Source organism: Ornithodoros turicata, chromosome 6 (assembly GCF_037126465.1).
Source record: "Ornithodoros turicata isolate Travis chromosome 6, ASM3712646v1, whole genome shotgun sequence".
Classification (NCBI taxonomy): Eukaryota; Metazoa; Arthropoda; class Arachnida; order Ixodida; family Argasidae; genus Ornithodoros; species Ornithodoros turicata.
The window spans coordinates 28,354,736-28,375,545 of NC_088206.1; the positions used below are offsets into that span (position 1 = coordinate 28,354,736).

The 20,810-nt window shown below is 46.1% G+C and overlaps 1 protein-coding gene across 1 annotated transcript in view; it reads right to left on the reverse strand.

Annotated features, from left to right (window-relative positions):
* LOC135397774 (uncharacterized) overlaps positions 1–20,810 on the reverse strand; it is an 81,170-nt gene that overhangs the window by 40,422 nt on the left and 19,938 nt on the right. The window contains exon 2 of the mRNA XM_064629352.1: positions 5,679–5,938. Within this exon, the coding sequence (XP_064485422.1) occupies positions 5,679–5,938 (260 nt within the window). The remainder of the gene's footprint in view (positions 1–5,678; positions 5,939–20,810) is intronic.

Sequence of the window (20,810 nt, forward strand, 5' to 3'; positions counted from 1 at the left end):
GCCCTAGTTCTGCTCCGGCTGGCACAGGTCTCGGATCGTGTTTGCCTATGTCGGCTCTCGGATCTCGCATTTCCACGCTACTAGATGTCACAACGGCACTTTCAAGGTCACCGCGGCTCTCACAGCACGTCACCTGGTCAAACTCCGGATCGACCGTCGCAAACCCTGCTCCGATCTTGGGGGGAGGGGGGCTGTATTGCCTGCGGTGGAATGCTCAGATGCCGGGTAAATAAATGGACGTGCCCTAGTTCTGCTCTGGCTGGCACAGGTCACGGACCGTGTTTGCCGATGTCGCCTCGCGCCTCTCGCCCCCCACGCTACTAGATGTCCCAACGGCACTTTCGCAGTCACCGTGGCTCTGACAGCGCGTCACCTGGTCAAACTCCGGATCGACCGTCGCAAACCCTTCTCCAATATCGAGGGGGGTGAGGGCTGTATTGCCTCCGGTGGCATGCTCAGATGCCGGGTGAATAAATCCACGTGCCCTAGTTCTGCTCTGACTGGCACAGGTCACGGACCGTGTTTGCCAATGTCGCCTCTCGCATCTCGCCTTCCACACTACTAGATGTCCCAAGGGCACTTCCGCGGTCACCGTGGCTCTGACAGCGCGTCACCTGGTCAAACTCCGGATCGACCGTCGCTAACCCTGCTCCGATCTCGAAGGGGGGGGGGGGCGTCTATATTGCCTCTGGTGGCATGCTCAGATGCCGGGTGAATAAATCCACGTGCCCTAGTTCTGCTCTGGCTGGCACAGGTCACGGACCGTGTTTGCCTATGTCGCCTCTCGCATCTCGCCTTCCACACTACTAGATGTCCCAAGGGCACTTCCGCGGTCACCGTGGCTCTGACAGCGCGTCACCTGGTCAAACTCCGGATCGACCGTCGCAAACCCTGCTCCGATCTCGAAGGGGGGGGGGCGTCTATATTGCCTCTGGTGGCATGCTCAGATGCCGGGTGAATAAATCCACGTGCCCTAGTTCTGCTCTGGCTGGCACAGGTCACGGACCGTGTTTGCCTATGTCGCCTCTCGCATCTCGCCTTCCACACTACTAGATGTCCCAAGGGCACTTCCGCGGTCACCGTGGCTCTGACAGCGCGTCACCTGGTCAAACTCCGGATCGACCGTCGCAAACCCTGCTCCGATCTCGAAGGGGGGGCGGGGGCGTCTATATTGCCTCTGGTGGCATGCTCAGATGACGGGTGAATAAATCCACGTGCCCTAGTTCTGCTCTGGCTGGCACAGGTCACGGACCGTGTTTGCCTATGTCGCCTCTCGCCTTCCACTCTTCTACATGTCCCAACGGAACTTTCGCAGTCACCGTGGCTCTCACGGCGCGACACCTGGTCAAACTCCGGATCGACCGTCGCAAACCCTGCTCCGATCTCGGTTCGGGTGGGTGGCTGTATTGCCTCCGGTGGCATGCTCAGATGCCGGGTGAATAAATGCACGTGCCCTAGTTGTTCTCTAGCTGGCACAGGTCACGGACCGTGTTTGCCTATGTCGCCTCTCGCATCTCGCCTTCCACGCTACTAGATGTCCCGACGGCACTTTCACAGTCACCGTGGCTCTCACAGCGCGTCACCTGGTCAAACTCCGGATCGACCGTCGCAAACCCTGCTCCGATCTCAGTGCGGGAGGGGGGGGGGGGGACGGGCTGTATTGCCTCCGGTGGCATGCTCAGATGCCGGGTGAATAAATGCACGTGCCCTAATTGTTCTCTGGCTGGCACATGTCACGGACCGTGTTTACCTATGTCGCCTCTCGCATCTCGCCTTCCACGCTACTAGATGTCCCAACGGCACTTTCGCGGTGACCGTGGCTCTCACAGCGTGTCACCTGGTTGGTCAAACTCCTGATCGACCGTCGCAAACCCAGCTCCGATCTCGGGGGGGGGGGGGGCGTATTGCCTCCGGTGGCATGCTCAGTGCCGGGTGAATATCTGCACGTGCCCTAGTTCTGCTCTGTCTGGCACAGCTCACGGACCGTGTTTACCTATGTCGCCTCTCTATGTCTATGTGTTGCACTACAATATCATATTAAGTGGTCATATGTGCACAGTTTTAGACACGGGAGGCTGACTCCCTAATAGTGCTGTGCGAATAGTGGTTTTTTGGTTCGAATCGAATACGAATCGAATAACGCCTACATCGAACCGAATCGCATCGATTTCGAATACTTTCCGAATACTTTTCGAATAGCCCTAGGAAATGAACTGTCACATCCTTCCTACTTCTGTATGTGGTTCCAGTGTAGAAAAAAGACTTCTCGTGCCAGCATGACAGTATAATTTCAAAAACGACGATAAAACCAGAGACACGGAACAGAAAAAGACAACACGACACGTTCTCAATGCACTTCTACCAGTATAATTTCAATTACATGAACAGTATGAAGTAGGTACAGTTTTGAGCACCAAGCAACACAGTCATGGTATTCCTAACAATTATGAAAGTCGAAAAAAAAAAGACGAGTTCTTGTTAGTACAAACCGCTCCTTACATCATGTTATCATGAAGGAAGACTAGCTGCTCGACAAGTTGAGTAGAAAGAGCTTCCCGCCTTGCAGAAACAGTGAGGCCACAGACAGAAAAGAGTCTTTCGCTTGACACTTGCGTCGCAGGGATTGATAAGTACAACTGAGCAGCTTTCGCCAGTGCAGGGTATTGTCCTTTGCCTTGGCAGTGCCACCAACCAGCGGATCTTCTGAACGGGGTACGACGGGGGTGCAAAGGTATTCCTCAACCTGTAGCCTTGGCAGTTTCAGTACGTTCTGGGAGGTGACACCAGATGCTGATGCTAATTCACCAAACACATTCCAGACAGCGGATGAGGTAGTAGGGGCTTCCTCAAATGACACTGTGGCTTCACTCTCTTCTGCTGAAGCATACCTCTCTATGGTCCTTTCCAGCAGGCCCTTTGTCCACAGTTTTTCAGAGTGACCCGTGTAACAGACATGCTTAAATCTGGGATCGAACATGGTGGCAAGTGCAAAAGTGTCCTTCATTCTGGTATCCACAAACCTAGACTTGACGCTATGCAGTAGGTTCGAAGCAAAGTCTGATCCCATGATACCTTCCTTGGATTTCCTTGAAAGCAGAATCTGTATGCAGTGAACTAAAGGGATCACAAGAGACAGAGTGGGCCTCTCAGTGCACGCCTCAATAGTTGCTTCATCAATGCACTTCAGCACCCCAACCACAGACTGCATTTGGTGCCACTGAGTGCAGCTGAGGTTCTCTACTGTACTGCTTTCTGAGAGCTCCAAAGAAATTGCAGAGCGTAGCTCTAGTAGGCGGGAAATCATTTTGTACTCACTGTTCCACCTTGTTGGAACATCCTGCATCACCTCCAGTGCCTTAGTGCTTGTTGCAAGCGGTGTCGTGCCTGTGCACTACGCTTGTAATGGCCAACCAGAGATCTGGCCTTGCCGCACATATCGTTGAAGCCAGCCGTTTGTTTTTTCGCGTCCTCGATGCTGAGTTGCAGAGTGTGGGCAAAACAAGGTATGCTGGTCCACGATCCACATTGTGCGACGGCGGCAACAAAGTTTCGCGCATTGTCGGTTAGCACGAAAACGGGCACACTCTCTGGCAAATCCCACTGCGCAATGACGTCCTTTAGGAAGTTCCGTATGTTGTCAGCACTGTGACCGAGGGGCATGCACCCGCATGCAAAAGGTGTAGTTGCGAATTGCGAAGTTACCGTCCAGGATATGACATGTCAGTGACAGGTACCTGTCCCCACTGCGGGACGTCCAGCCGTCTGTGGTGATTGAATAACATTCGGTCCCACCGTTGAAATGACTCTTCAGTTCATATTTTACTCGTCGCACTTCCTCTTCGTACAAGATCGGAATTACGGATCGGGAAAATGTTGTTCTGCTTGGGACGACGTACTCGGGAGCTGCAGCCGCGATGAGATCCAGAAATCCGTTTTCTTCGACGATAGAGTACGAATGAAGACCTTTCGCAATAAAATGCGCGACCTTTTTTTGTGAGCAGCTTAGCGCGCCGATCAGTGCTCTTCAGTTTTGGTTTCAGGTAGGCGGCCATTGACTCCTGCTTAGTTTTTTCACATTTCTTTTTAGGTTTCTCGGCCTCGGTAGCTGACACATTCTCCTCATAGCACTTGTAAACGCCGGGGTGACGTTTTATATGATTGAGGAGAGGGGTTGTTGTTCCCGTGGGTGTTTTTAGCACAGTCCCACATGCCGCACGCTTAGCGTCTCCTGACGCTGTACGCTCGAAGAAGTCCCATAAAACACTCCGCCGTTTGCGCGGGTTCGTTCCAGGGCTCAGATCAACCAAGTCGTGCTCGTTGGCGTCCATGGCACAAAAGGTAAATCAGTCAGTGTAAAACCGCACAACTTGGAAACTGATCGACCGGCGCACTGTGATAACGCTTCACCGCGTTCGTGCCTGGCTGGTGGCACGTGACCTAGTACCAATGTTGCCACAACAAGCGTTTAAATGCCGCTAGATCGCGCCATTTTTTTTTCATTCTCGTGCAGCGCTCTCCGCAGCGATATTCGAAAAAAATATTCGAATTTTCGAATATCTTTCGAATACTGCTATTCGATTCGAAGACCGAATCGAATAGCACACTATTCGATTCGATATTCGGAAGTTTCGAATATTCGCACAGCACTACTCCCTAACGTTCTGTTTCCCTCACATACTCACATGGAGGTGAAACAATCGCTATAAATATCATGAAACTATATCTGTCATTGCCGACGTGGACTAACATTATTAGGGCAGAACCCCGTGAGCAACTCACATCGGTTTTCGACATCACTCACTCATACCTTATTGGCATGCGATGACGGCCACTGCCACGGCCTTAAAGGGGTTGTGAGACATTGATATTTGCGGCTAATCCCATCATGCATGCATTGATGTAGGAATGAATAATTCGGGGCTTTACGTCGCGAGACAACTGTGATCATCAGCGACGCCACAGCGGTCGGGTCTGTGGATTAATTTTGCCCACCTGGGGGTTCTTTAACGTGCGTTGAAATCTCGACACACGGCACACCACATGGAACGTTCCTCGCGGAAGACGGCGTGTCTGAGCAACTTGTGCCCTTCCACAAAGTCGCCACCCTCCTAGGCCAGGTTTGAACCCGGGATCTTGGGATGAGTAGGGGACACGCTATCGACTGAGCCACCGAGGCCGGCTGCATTGATGTAGGCGTAACAAGGTAATGAATACTTAGTAACGAAGCAACGACTAAAGCATTCGCCAGAGTAACCAAGAAAAAAAAATCATTGTCGAAGCGTAGTAGCCGGCAAGGTAGAAACCCTCGAGCAAAGTTCCTCGTCAGGCTCTGACGTCGTGGGAGCCTCGGCCATTCCCAGTGACTCTCGAAAGCACGTGACTTCGCCCGCTGCCACCTTACTGGCAGGGATGCCTTCAGTGATGACAGAGCCCGACCAGCTTCGGTATTCGCGGTGCCGATTGTTTAATCGTGTATCACGCCCTTTCGATGTGGAATTTTGAATGACGTTTCACACCGGTGTATGTGTTACCGCCTTTTACATTTACTCCGCGTAACATAGGGCGAGGTGTCACAACCCGCTTTTGAAGACGGTGTAGGGACCCTAGATGCAAAATAACAGCCATAACGCAAAAAATTATCCGGACATTCGATTCCTACTGGTGCCTAAACGCCTTACCTTGTAGGTGTAGGTGGTGTTCGCATTGTTGAGCTCGATGTGGTCGTTGTCGAATTCCAGCCTGTACAGCCCATCAACGTAACCTGCCATCGTGTTGATGCTGTATTCACTGCCGTTCGGCAGCATGTGCAGTCGGTATACGTGTGTTATGTTGGTCACTGAGAACGGTCGCAAGTGGCGAGAGAAGGTCAGGAGGTTCCACACGGTGTAACGGAGCAGGTTTCGGATTTCGCCCATTGATGACAAAGGCATTCTTAAGCCTGAAATTATTTGTAAACATGTAGGATCAGAGGGATTGATAGGTATCCCACCACGACTCGAGCGCACGGGTTCTTAAAGAAAGAAGAAAGTGAGAAGCATGAATGGGGGAAGCACAGAGAAACCAATTGATCGTTGAAGTAAATAAGAAACTACATGAAGAATATGATGGGTAGAAATCCAGCGAACCGGTAGAGATGTAGGAAGGGAGTTGCCTCAGGACAGAAGCCGCCGATATTTCGAACAGAGACAGTTCTTCTTCTGGGCACCGTCCTCATCATTGGCATGGTATTTAAAGGGTTAGGTGTGACGTGTTTAAAGGTTCACGCGAATTGTGGGTCAACAGCCCCGAGGGAAGAAAGGGTCCGTACGGGCTTGAATGGCCGCTTTGTTAGAGTGTGGAGGGGATTATGTGAATGTAGTGATCTAGGCTCCAGACCGGTTACAGAAAAATGGGAGGTTCACGGACACGTGGACGAAACGGGACAAAAGGCAAGAATTTGCAAGCATAGCGAAAGATAAGGAGGACAGTGGTTACGTGGGGAAAATTCCAGAACGCGCAAAGGTTTTTTTTAAATATTAGTAATACAAAGTTGTGGCATGCAATAAAGAAAGCAGAAAGCAGTGGCCATGCAGAACATAACAGATGATAATGGAGGTATAAGGGAAAAGCATATTTTATTTCTGAAGTGTTTCTAGGGTGCCTTGTGATTTGTTGATACCGGACGGGTGAAGAGCGTTGAACTTGTATATGAGAAGACTCCCTATGACGTCTGTCACGTGTGGATCTAAACCCGGTTTCTAGAATATATAGTTTAATGTTGTCAAAATTGTGACCAGGAACGTTAAAGTGTTCGGCGACTGCTTTGGGGAGTTTGTTGGACGTGCCGGTTGTGTGTCCGGCAAGGCGGTTGTTCATTTGTTGGCCGGTTTCACCGATGTATTCTATAGAGCAGTCACCGCATTCAATGCAGTATATGTGACATTGGAGCTTATGCGTGTGAATGCGTGGTTAACGGGGTGGGTGTAATTGCTCGCAGTGCTTTTGATGGAGTTAGCGTGTTGAACGTGCTTGCATGTTTTGCAGCGCGGGAGGTTGCAGGGTCGTGTTCCCGTGTATGGGGTGCTCGTTTTGCTGATTTTGGCATTGACCAAGGAGTCTGCTAGGTTTTTTGCGCGTCGGTATGGGGGGGGGGGGGGTCACCTGTATGGGATTTTATTTTTTTAACATACTGCGAGCATAGAAGCCCTAGCAGGAGGGGCTCTTTCAACAAATATGTGTGATCTACAAGAGCGCACAACTACTATAGAGAACACGGAAACAAAACCGTAACAACACATAACATCAAGAAATAATTCTTTCCAGCTCTTTGACAAAGTTTGGAGACTGGAAAGCATCGGGTGGGAGAGAATTCCAGTCCTCAACTGTTCTGGGGAAGAAACTCCGTTTAAAACAATTCGTTTTAGCAAATATTGGGGACAGTAAACGATCGCTCTGTCTATGTCGGGTCCGCCTTGCCGTCAGCGGTTTTATACAGTCTGGTAATTTCAATTTGAATTTTCCAGACAAACAATTATGTAGGAACGTTAATCGTGCTATTTTTCTTCGTGCTTGTAGGGAGGGGATGTTATTCTGTTTCATTAAGAGAGTTGGTGAGTCAGTTCTTCGATATTTGCCAAAAATATACCTCACTGCCTTCCTTTGAACTTGCTCGAGACGGTTAATATCTTTCTTGGTTCCGGGGTCCCAAACAATTGCCGCGTACTCTAACTTAGACCTGACACAAGTATTGTAAACTAAAATTTTGGTACTCGCTGGTGCGTTTTTAAGCTTCCTTCTCATAGTCCATAATTTCCTTAACGCTGAAGAACAAATATCTGCTATGTGAGATGTCCAACTAAGATCACTAGTAAATGTAACCCCCAAATATTTATATTTTTCAACGCATGATACTGTACAGTTATTTAAAAAATATGAAAATATACTGGGTGACCTCTTCCTTGTTACCCGTAAGACAACCGTCTTGTTGTTATTAATTACCATTCCCCAATCTCGGCACCAGAGAGAAATTGCTTCAATAGTGTTCTGTAATAAAATATGATCGGCCGTGGTCTTAATTTCTTTGTATATTATGCAATCATCTGCAAATAATTTTACAGAAACACCTTCCGGAATTATACTAACTAGATCGTTTATGTAAATTAAAAATAATATGGGCCCCAGTACACTACCCTGCGGGACACCAGATGTCACATCACAAACATCTGAACGACCGTTTTTGACTTCCACAAACTGCCGTCGGTCATTCAAGTAGGCGGCAATCCAGCGAACAATACAGTATGGGAGCCCTATACTTTCCAGCTTACGCAATAATTTTATATGAGGGACTTTGTCAAAGGCTTTACAAAGGTCAAAAAATAAAACATCAGTTTGTCCGGTACTGTCCAGAACATTAAATAAGTCATGTGCAACAGACACCAATTGGGTTACAGTAGACAGAGATCCCCTGAAACCGTGTTGGTGAACAGTAATGAACCCCTTATCATTTAAAATATTTCGCACATGGCTTGATATTGCATGCTCTAACATTTTACAACAAGTATTAGTAATGGACACCGGGCGATAATTGCTGACTAACAATGCGTCCCCTTTCTTATAAATTGGGACAACACGACCTACACGCCAATCCTCTGGGATCTCACCCGTCTTAATTGACGTATTAAAAAGTTCCGTCAGAAAATCAACAATTTGCACAGAATACCTTTTTAAAAATTCATTCGGGATACCATCAGGTCCCGTGGATTTTTTTGTATTGATATTAAGCAGCATGTTCAATACACCTTCCCTAGACACTGAGAATTCCATTCGAGGATCTGCTACCGATATTTGGAAGTAACCCTCACGATCGGCGAAAACACTATGAAAATAATCGTTAAAATTTTCAGCAATGGAACGTGGGTCAGTAACCATCTCGTTATCAACTTTTATTTTTTGAACATCTTGTTTCGTTCGATTCAAATAACGCCAAAACTTTTGCGGGTCTTTCTTTACAAACTCCTGCAGTCTATGACCAAAGAAGTTCTCTCTCGCTTTTTTTATCTTTGTATTTAAACTATATTTGAGCATACCGAACTCCGGCAATGACGTTTTACGCTGTTTTCTTAATTTTTTAATTTTTCGCTTAATGTGGATAATTTCTCGACTCATCCAAGGGTACGGTTTATTCTTGTGCACCTTTCTAGCCGGCACAAAATCATCAATACAACACTTTACAGCGTCACAAAAGTGCCTCCAAGAGGCCTCTACACTGGTGTGTACTAAATCAAGTCGCTCGTTTAGAAAGTCTATTATAGCAACATCATTCGCTTTCGCAAAGTCCTTCACCACAGTTACTCCTTGGGAACATAAATCCACACGTTCTCTAAGAATAGGGGTATAAACTATCAACTGATGGTCAGAAATACCACGCTCCACAGCCACGGGTCCAGAAGTGAATTTTTCGCTCACCAACAAAAGATCCAGAATGGAGTTCCCACGAGTATTACAATTAACTAACTGTGTCAGGTTTAGGGACAGCATCATATCCAAGAGGACATCGCTAGACGAGGATATTCCATAACTTAAATTACTCCAGTCAATAGAAGGTAAATTAAAATCTCCCGTAATTATTATATTTTTACCGGACAACGGCAACATGTAATCGTACAATCTACACATAAAAGCATCGTTCACATCAGGAGCACGATAAATGGCACCAAGGTAAAACGAAACTCCCCAGACAGATACTTTCAGGAACAAACTTTCATGGGAGGTAATCTGATCCACAATAACAGAATCAACTATATGTTTTGTTATAACGGCTACTCCTCCACCACGGGACCTCCTATCACGTCTATACATCCGATAACCCGGGGGTACAATTTCGTCGTCACCGACACCCTCATGCAGCCACGTTTCCGTGATAACACAAATATGTGGGTCATACGACAACAAAAGATACTCAAGTTCATTTATTTTATTAACAATGCTTCTTGCGTTCAGTGATAATAACCGGAGCTGGTGAGTCTTTAATCGCTAGCACTGCATAAGCGACGAATCACCTCTAGTGATCAGTCGCCTACAACCTGCCGCATCGTCCCACATGTACATATCATTATCAATACGCAGTCTATCACGCACCAGGGAGACCCTCTTACCATTATCTTTATCAGCCTTGGCAGTGTTCCACAAGAGCTTGCGTTTACGTAGCGTGTCAGTGCAATAATCGTTTTGAACATAGATACGTGATCCTTTCAATTTATTGGCATTCCTTAAAATAGCTTCTTTTTCCCTATAATCTTGAAAAAAAATTATTACTGGTCTAGATAGAGAGGGTTTCCCAAGTCTGTGAATGCGTGCAACAGAAGTACATGTCACACCAAGCTTATCGTCGAAGACTTCTTTAACAACTTTTGTACGTAAGTCTTCTTCTGTTTCGTTTTCGCTACCTTCAATACCAAAAACTATCAAATTCGACCTCCTGCTTCGATTCTCCAAATCAACCAGTTTGTCCTGCTGTAATTTGACCGCGTCATCAATTCTGGTTACAGTGGAAGACAACTTGTCTAGCGACAAAGATTTAAGCTGAACCTGTCTCAAATTTGTCTCCAAGTCGGCTAGTCGGCCACCAAAACTAGAAATAGTCTTTTCGGTGATGTCTAAGCGCGACTTCAGGCCTGCAATGTCATCTCTGATAGCCTGCTGCCCCTCTACTAAAGTTTGAAACATCTCCTCTACGGAAGGACCTGGGTTCAATTCAACGTCGCCGCACATAAGCAATTGGCATGAATGAAAACAGTCATAGGCAATACTCAAGCAAGTACGTGGGCACGGCACAACTATCAAGAACCTATTGTCACTGCGCAAGCAAGAACTGTAACTGACCTGTATAATGCAGCATAATGCAGGGATGGGTGAATATATTGCTAAGTCGGTCACTGCTTTGGAGGAGGGGCTCCTGCTTCTGTAGAATGTCTTTGATGTTTGGAAGTGAGTTGGAATATCTTGTGGTGAAGCTTATTTGGCACGCGTCAGGATTTTTTCGGTTTCCCAGAACCTCCTTTCGATCGAGTGAGAGTGCCTTGCGACGGAATTCGGTTAGGAGCGGGTCTGGATAGTCCCTTTGGGCAAGTGTACTGCAAGTGTACTGCGAGTTCGTCAAGCTTCTCAGCGTAATCAGTGTAGTTTGAACAAACTCTGCGTAGTCTTACACTCTGCCCAGTAACAATTCCAACCTTACAGTGACGCGGGTGGTGACTCTTGAAGTGAAGGTATTGTTGTTTGTCAGTTGGCTTTTTGTACAGGGTTGTGGTGAGGTTGCCGTTGTCTAGTGATAATGTGGTGTCGAGGAAGTTAATTAAGTGGGTTGAGTGTTGTGATGTGAACTTTATGTTGCCATGCGCGGTGTTCAGTAGAACAACGAACTTTTGAAATTTATGTTCCCCGTGTTCCCATATTATCAGTATATCATCGATGTATCGAAAGTACACAGTGGGTTTTAATGAGAGGGCGCTGTGAGAACTTTGTTTTCTAAGAACCCCATGAAGATATTTGCGTATGTGGGTGCAACAGGTGTGCCCACACTTGTACCGTGTACTTGTAGGTAGTATCCGCCATTGAACTCGAAGTAGTTCAGTTTAAGGACCAAGTCCATTAGAGCGAGTATGGTTTCCGTGTCTTTTCTGATGTTTGTTGTAGAAAGGGTATTGCAGAGGGCTGTGATTCCGTCGTTGTGTGGGATGTTAGTATACAGTGATGTCACATCCAGCGTGGCTAGTATTGTCTCCCTACCAAATGTACGATCGAGTGTTGTTTATATTTTTGATTGTTCTGAGGAGGGGGGGGGGTGTCTTGTACATGCGATACGTCTTGTACATGCGTATACGCAACACTACCTCAAACTGCACCATGACCCAACAAAGGAGTACACGGCGCTAATAACCCATACCAAGGGGATGAAACTCGCGAGTTCACTTGCGGACTAAAGTGAGGCGCTGCGAGCTTTTTACGTCATCAAACGTCATGAAACGCCAGAATTTTCACGTCGAAGCGCGAGTTCTCAACCGTCACGAGCCCATTGGCTCCTGAGGCCGCTCCCCCGGTATGCGAGCGCTCATTGGTTGGTTTCAAATTATGAACTTTCCTTGAAGCGCTCAAGCCGGCGACACCGTGTCGTGTCGGCGGTGCCGCGGTGCAATTCGCAGCAAAGTTTCGAAATGTGTTGGCTGCAGCAGGGACGCAAGCAAAGCATCTATGCCGGTACCGCTTTGGATGCTTTTTAGTGTCCTAACATGTTGTCGATACCGACACTGAAAAGCTCGGTGCCTCATGGATACTTCTGCAAGTGAATTCAGTGATAGATAAGTGGAAGGCAGGTCTGCTTCGCATTGCTTGGTGCGACAACGATTCAAGAAGGACGAATACTGTGTTTTTCCGCTACCGATGACAGGTAAGTCAGTTCCTATTTCATTCTGCCGCTTAGCATAGCATAGCGCCACACCTGTGGCATATACGCAGCAGTTTGACAGGTAGAATTTTTGGTTTTCACGTTTCTGATCTCTATCTTTCTTGTTCAGGTATAAGCACTCAACCCATATCAGCTTCAGAATAGCATCTGCATGGATAAAGTAGAACGGATAAGCCACTCAAAGTGGTTGGAGGATCATCTTTCGGCATAGCAGCTGCACAAGTTCCTTAGTGGCGGGTCAACCAGGCGCCTACACAAGCAGCAAAGGGATATGGACATGTTCTCTGTCATGCCGGATCTCTGACTGTGTTTGCCTGTGCGGCCAATATACTGTTGTTCTACTGTGAAATCTTCCAAGTGAGACATCGGCTATCAGTGAATGCAAAGTTGCTTCGGCATATCATTAGGCCTCGAGGGCATTATCTTTTCCCACCGAGTTACATTTCAGAACGTGTAGACCATGAGTATAAGGTTGAACCCTATCGTTTTCATATGTCCATTTTTAGAAATTCTTTTTTTCCTAAAACAGTTGAGGAATGGAATAGACTTCCACGAGATCTTGTTTCTTCCCCAAGTGCCACTTTTGGTGAAAAGTTATGCATGTACGTGTTAGAGTAATTGAATTTTTTTGTGATTGTGTTGTTAAGTTGTCTCCTCTCCCCTACACAATGCCACTTAGGTGGAGCAGTAGGGTAGTGTAAATAAATAAATAAATAAATAAATTAGAACTTCAGAAACAATGTTCATATCATGTTCGTGTTTTGCACAGCTGCAGCAGATTGCACTTTGTGATTTGGAAATATCTATCTCGAAAAATAAAACAGTTTGTGTAACAGAAACAGCCAACGCCTGCCGCATTTTGTTATTTATTTCACTCGACGCGAACGAGAATCCACAACCACCCAGAACCGCCAAAGGGGGGGAGAGGGTAGAGAACAGATGAGAGAGGGAAAGGGTAAAGCACCGCCAGCGTCACAGGTAACCAAGGGAGACAGAAAAAAGCAAAGCAGAAAAGTTACTCAACCGTCGTCCAACGATTGGCCCCTCGCTAGAGGTCACGTGAGTTTTCCCCGACAATAGAAATATACTACACGTTCATCCCCCTGCCCATACCATACAGGACCTCCACGAACGAAAGCTCATCACACGTGATGACCTCAGATATCTCACCCCATCAAACACAGGCGCAGGTCGTTTCTACTTACTGCCCAAAATCCACAAGGTACACGCCAACGAGCTCTATAATGCTGACATCCCCGCCAGGCCAATTGTATCTAATAACAACACACCAACAGAAATATTCTCGAAATTCCTGGACCACTATTTAAACCATATTCCGACAACACTGCCATCGCATGTACAAGACACCCTCCACCTCCTCCGAATAATGAGAGATATAAACAACACGCGTACATTTGGTAGGGACACAATACTAGCCACGCTGGATGTGACATCACTGTATACTAACATCCCACACAACGACGGAATCACAGCCCTCTGCAATACCCTTTCTACAACAAACACCAGAAAAGACACGGAAACCATACTCGCTCTAATGGACTTGGTCCTTAAACTGAACTACTTCGAGTTCAATGGCGAACACTACCTACAAGTACACGGTACAAGTGTGGGCACACCCGTTGCACCCACATACGCAAATATCTTCATGGGGTTCTTAGAAAACAAAGTTCTCAGCGCCCTCTCATTAAAACCCACTGTGTACCTTCGATACATCGATGATATACTGATTATATGGGAACACGGGGAACATAAATTTCAAAAGTTCGTTGTTCTACTGAACACCGTGCATAGCAACATAAAGTTCACAGCACAACAGTCAACCCACTTAATTAACTTCCTCGACACCACAATATCACTAGACAACGGCAACCTCACCACAACCCTGTACAAAAAGCCAACTGACAAACAACAATACCTTCACTTCAAGAGTCACCACCCGCGTCACTGTAAGGATGGAATTCCTAATGGTGTAAGACTACGCAGAGTTTGTTCAAACGACACAGATTACACTGAGAAGCTTGGCGAACTCTGCAGTACACTTGCCCAAAGGGACCACCCAGACCCCTTCCTAACCGAATTTCGTCGCAAGGCACTCACACTCGATCGAAACGAGGTTCTGGAAAACCGAAAAAATCCTGACGCGTGCCAAACAAGCTTCATCACAAGATATTCCAACGCACTTCCAAACATCAAAGCCATTCTACAGAAGCACGATCCTCTCCTCCAAAGCAGTGACCCACTTAGCAATATATTCACCCATCCCATACAGGTGACCATACCGACGCGCAAAAAACCTAGCAGACTTCTTGGTCAATGCCAAAATCAGCAAAACGAGCACCCCGTACACGGGAACACGACCTTGCAACCTCCCGCGCTGCAAAACATGCAAGCACGTTCAACACGCTAACTCCATGAAAAGCACTGCGAGCAATTACACCCACCCCGTTAACCACGCATTCACATGCACAAGCTCCAATGTCATATACTGCATTGAATGCGGTGAATGTTCTATGCAATACATCGGTGAAACCGGCCAACAAATGAACAACCGCCTTACCGGACACACAACCGGAACGTTCAACAAACTCCCCAAAGCAGTCGCCGAACACTTTGTTCCTGGTCACAATTTTGACAACATTAAACTATATATTCTAGAAACCGGGTTTAGATCCACACGCGACAGACGTCATAGGGAGTCTTCTCATATACAAGTTCAACGCTCTTCACCCGTCCGGTGTCAACAAATCACAAGGCACCCTAGAAACACTTCACAAATAAAATATGCTTTTCCCTTCTATCTCCATTATCATCTCTTATGTTCTGCATGGCCACTGCTTTCTGCTTTCTTTATTGCATGCCACAACTTTGTATTACTAATATTAAAAAAAAAAAAAAACTTTGCTCGTTCTGGAATTTTCCCCACGTAACCACTGTCCTCCTTATCTTTCGCTATGCTTGCAAATTCTTGCCTGTTGTCCCGTTTCGTCCACGTGTCCGTGAGCCTCCCATTTTTCGGTAACCGGTTTGGAGCCTAGATCACTACATTCACATAATCCCCTCCACACTCTAACAAAGCGGCCATTCACTCCGGCCGTAGAAGGTCGTACGGACCCTTTCTCCCCTGGGGGCTGTTGACCCACAATTCGCATGAACCTTTAAACACGTCACACCTAACCCAGAAGAAGAACAGTCTCTGTTCGAAATATCGGCGGCTTCTGTCCTGAGGCAACTCCCTTCCTATGAAGAATATGAGTTTTCTATAAGCTGAGTTTTATCGAAATCATCTACCGCTTCACCCAGCCCTATTGCTGGGCAGAGGCGGATCCAGGATTTTTCTGAGGGGGGTCCTGCCTCGGACAGCATACTATTACACCACCAAGGTCATTTGAAACTCTATGTACCGACTGAAATTGAGAGGGGGGTCAGGACATCCGGATCCCCCCCCCCCTTCCTAAATCCGCGCGTGTTGCTGGGTGATTATGCTGTTTTACCCTTCAGCAGAGCCTACAAGTTCTATAGAGACGCCGGTGGTTTCAATGCTCTGTAGTTTTAAGCAAAATATATTTTATGATAACGAAATACTTGTGTTAATTTGGGTCATGTACTGGTTTTAACCGTATCACTCTACCTATAACCTATCCTGCATCCTATATTAACCTAGCCTACCTGTTATCGGGTATATGCAAGCCCTGTGTGGCATCCGTATACAAAATCTGCCATGTTGAAGTTGGAATGCTGCAAGATAAGGCTCTTCGTTTTATCTATAATGAGTATAGCTCAACTGTGTCTGTTTCTTCTCTACGCTCCTTGGCAGGTTTTTCTACCGTGGGTAAAATATTTGACATGGATCGATTAAAATTTTTATATTATATTGATAAAAGCTTATTTCAGATAGATAAATCGAAGTATTTGATACCTTATTCAAGTTGTGCTTTGCGATCTACCCATGACAGACTTTTCACTGAATTCAGATTTTACGCAGATTGTTTCAAGTTTTCGTTTTTCCCTCGCACTATTCGTGAGTGTAACCAATTGCCTTTGAGTGTCATTGGTTCTTCCAATATTCATTCTTTTATGTCAGCTTAGAGTTGCATCTTCTGTAGACCTGGTCTTTTGTGCAAATGTCTTCAGTTCTTGATGCCTGTGTAACCACTCCTATTGTGGCCCTATTGGCCGATAGTATTGCCTAAATAAATAAAAAAATAAATAACTGATAACAATTTAAACAACGTTTTGGCGCATTACTTGTAAGGATTACAGCTAGAGCTTTTCGTGGCTTCACGTCCTGATGCGTGAAGATAGCGGCGGACAGTATACTAGGAGTTTCTGAGGCGTGTGTAAACAGTGTGACAGGTGCAAACACATCGGTAAACTAGACTCAATGTGATATTGTGACTGCGACTGGATATTTGTGTTTTGTGAGCTCGAAAAGTTTGAATGAACTCGCGTCTGCGTGAGTACCTTTACTGCAGTTACCGTGTGGGGTCAAATATAGGAGGAAATGGACCTTTTCCGCGTAAGTATATGCGCATGCTCACCACGGTGCTGTGTTATGCTTCGGGGTAGATAATGTCTGTCAAGGTTGCGCAGGCGTTCGAGGCCGGCACTTGACGGCGCTTTGTACTCGTAATCGGTACAATAAGCTTTCACTCTTTCCGCATTATTCTTGCAATCATCTCTCGCTACTTTACCACGCGACGTGCCAGTCCGAAAAGCGCCCCTAGCTCATTTGGGGTTAAAATACGACGTTTTGCATTCTGGCGCCAGGGGTGCCATCAGCAACAGACAACAACAATGGTGAGTTTCATGGCCAGCAACGAAATGCCGACACTGTTTTATTTTTATTGGAAAAGAATGTGCTACACGGAAATGGAATAATGGAAAATGAAATATGTTTTTATTGGAAAATAATATATGTATGAGAAATGATATAACGCTACGGGACATGTCTTTTCATGTGGAAAAACAAAGCGGAATCTCAAGTGGGATATAGTGGAACCACTTGATCAGCAAAGTGGGTCAAAGTGGAACCGATTTGAAAGCAAAGTGGCTTGACATAGAACCATTTTGTGGTCAGTGTTTGTCCATTTAGACGTCCAAGTGGGTTTAGGTAGAACCGTTTCGGGTTACACTGGAACCACTTGGAAGTCATAATCTACTGAAGTCGGACCTCTTTGAGAGTTAGAGTGGGTTAGAAGGGACTACTTGGGGTCTGAATTGAGGAACACTGAAACCACTTAGAAATCTCAAAGAAACTGGAAGTGTACGGAGACTGGACAACCTTGCTGAAAGTGGGAGTATCGCTGTCTGGCGGCATCGGCATCGATAGCGACAGCCGCAAAAGGAGGGCAATCCGACCAATCCGTGTCTTTTTGAACCATTGTACGTTGCTGCAGTAGAGGTGCGCGCAGCGCCGCCGCCGCCGGTCAATTTGTGCTCGCCGCCGTCGGCTCAGTGGGTCGGCGCGCCGCTGTACCGAACTTTTAACTTCTCCGTTCGCATTTTTAGAAAAGTACTAGGAGAAAATATAAATCCAGCGTCATGATGAACTTTTTTTTCTTGTTTCTGTGGCCGATCGTTCATTGTTTGTAGCAAACTGTATCTTGGGCCGCAGATATGACGCTCAAAAATGGAAGACCAGCGACCACGCGCCTTCACAAACACCGAGAAAAGTCTGGAGGGATAACATGTGTGTGTGTGTGTGTCATCTCCTGTGCATACCCCATAGTTGTCTAGAAAACATGTTCTGAATTGTTTTAGAACTGAATAAGGTAGTTACCTTTGAAAAATTATATTTAATAAATAGGACAACTTGACGTCATTGACTTTGGTGTTACGAACACACAGGCAGCATTTTCGAAAAATGATGTAGTGCTGTGATGTTATAGACGAATAATGTAGTATTCTGATTGAAGTGGACGATTTTTGCTGTCAAACGTAACTAACCTAGTTCATCGGTAATCTTTAATGTCGAAATGAGCACTCCGTATGCTCTGGTAGACGTAAGAGTCATTAAATAGATCTGAAGTCATTGAAAAGTGATGTTATTTATCAAAATGACTCGAAAAGCGGCATATATGTCTCACAGAGGCGGACAGTTTCGGTTTTGCTACGCCAAATTCTTTACCTTCCAAAATTATACTGCTCGTACTGAAAATACCTTAATGGTATAGCATACCCCTTCTTATTAATCCATGCTCCAGCGGCTTTGCAAAATCGATGTAAAAACCGAGAAAGCGGGAGAGAATCGGGTGGTTAGGCTTCACTGAGGTGTCTTGGCCAGGAAAATGTCTTCACAGAAAAAAATGCTGCTGCTTCCTGTGACAATAAGTGTGGAAAAGTTACAATAGCGTACCTACTGTTACGTAAAAAAAAATAAAGGAAACGGCCCAATAATAAGACAAAAGCCTGTCCCACGGACCGGATCCTGTCGGTATCCAGCTGATGGATGAAAAACTCTGTTATCCGACACCAGTTTCGCCAGGATTCTCGGATTCTCGGAATGAAGCATTTAAAAAATAAATAAATGAAAAAAAATAAATAAATGAAAAAAATAAATAAACATAAAAAGCAACAACAACAGCATTAGGAATCGTCGTACGCAGGTGATCATGTGTCCCGTAAAAGAAAAATAGTTGTAAACTCTAATACTTATTTCACTTACATGATGATGTTAGCTTACCTCGGGTATTGCCGAGTCGCATGCTAAGTTCAAAGGTCGCTGTCATTGAAAATGCAAAAGATTCTGCTGTCTCAAAATTGTCGCTCGGTGAACGAACTCCGTTCAGTTAATGCAGTTGTTTAGCAAGAGTAATCTACCTTCCGTCACAGGTAGAATAATTGCTTAAAATACGCATTGTTTGAGGAACCTGTCTTGGAGGGGGGGGAATGTTGGTACTTATTGCGGGAATGTACCTTGTAGACATTTGTGGGTGTGAACAATAGAAGGAAAAGACAAGAAAAAGAGACGCGGATGGGTATGAATGGGCTTACATATTGATCCATATGCACATATTCGCAACGCGAAAATCATCCTTTATTCGGATGCTTGTTCTGTGGTTCTGTGTTTTGAAGAAATGAATATGTATGTAACGAGATTAAACGAAGAAACAGCCTGCGGATAACTATCGATGCAAAAGCGCGCGAAAACTAGAGTGACCTTGACAGACAAGCGGCGCGCGCTAGAGGTGGAGGGGGAAAATGTTTGTGACACGTGTGCTTTGGGGTTCAAATACGAAATCAACACCGATTCATAACATTCATTCATAACAGTGATTTTCGTTCAGAGTTACGCATCATCAATAAATTGCTTTTATTTTATTTTATTTGTTAGTGCCCCCACAGCCGTCGGCAACAACGACACACCTTCCCCAGCTGTTTTCGGAAACTGTACACCTGTACATACTGGGTGTGCGAACTGCGATTGGCTTTTGGACTGCTCTTCGGTGTCGATGCACCTAAAGCTCCAGTGAAGCCTGTTACAGGACGTGAAAAGATATGTACAGTAACTTTTTCGAAACAGTTCGCGAGGGCAAATGAACTTGCTTTATCAACCGCCATCGCTTTTTGTTTCTCTGCTTTGGGACAACACGTACGCTACCCTAGAGCAAGCCCCCCTCCCCCCACCCCCACCCCCCAAAAAAAGAAAAACTGGGGCTGGGGTGGGGGATAAGAAGGGAGAGACGAAAAACTGGAGGAGTGAAGGGAAAGGTGGTTGGGAAAGGCTGTTGGGAAAGGAGGTCGGCCTGCGCAATCACACTTGACCCTAGTTTTTTTTTTCTCCCGCGCTGCTGATCTTGACCGCTGTGAGTGGCTCCTGGAGATCACGTGGTTTGGGCGCCGGACATTTTCCTTTGGCCATTGCGTCTATGGAAGCTTCCGGCGCATGTTTTTACCGAAGTTAGTAATAGTAGTTAAGTAGGAAGTTAGTAAAGAAGAAGACCGAAGTTAGTAAACATTCAGTTCTGAAATAATTTTCTCTTGCTGCCCTGTTGCCTCCACAGAAAGCCTAAGGTACTGTGGGCTGGCCTCAACAACAAAATGATTGCCAGAAGGAAGACAGATATCACAAGGGCAGTTAACCAGATGTGAAAGCTCCATTATTTGGTGTACCAGGTTTATTAAACTTTGTAACGGTTGAACTTTGTTGCAAGGAACATTCTTGTTTCCGTGGGCAAGCTAAGTCATAAGCTGATCCGCCGGAGGCGACGAATAAAAGCGTACACTGTGTTGGTATGCAGTGCCCAACAATTACTGAGCGCAGGTAATTTTTTTTACGGAGCTTTCTGCAAGTATACAAGAAAGCAAGCGCACAGGGCCACTCTATCGTCTTCCAGTGGATCCCGGG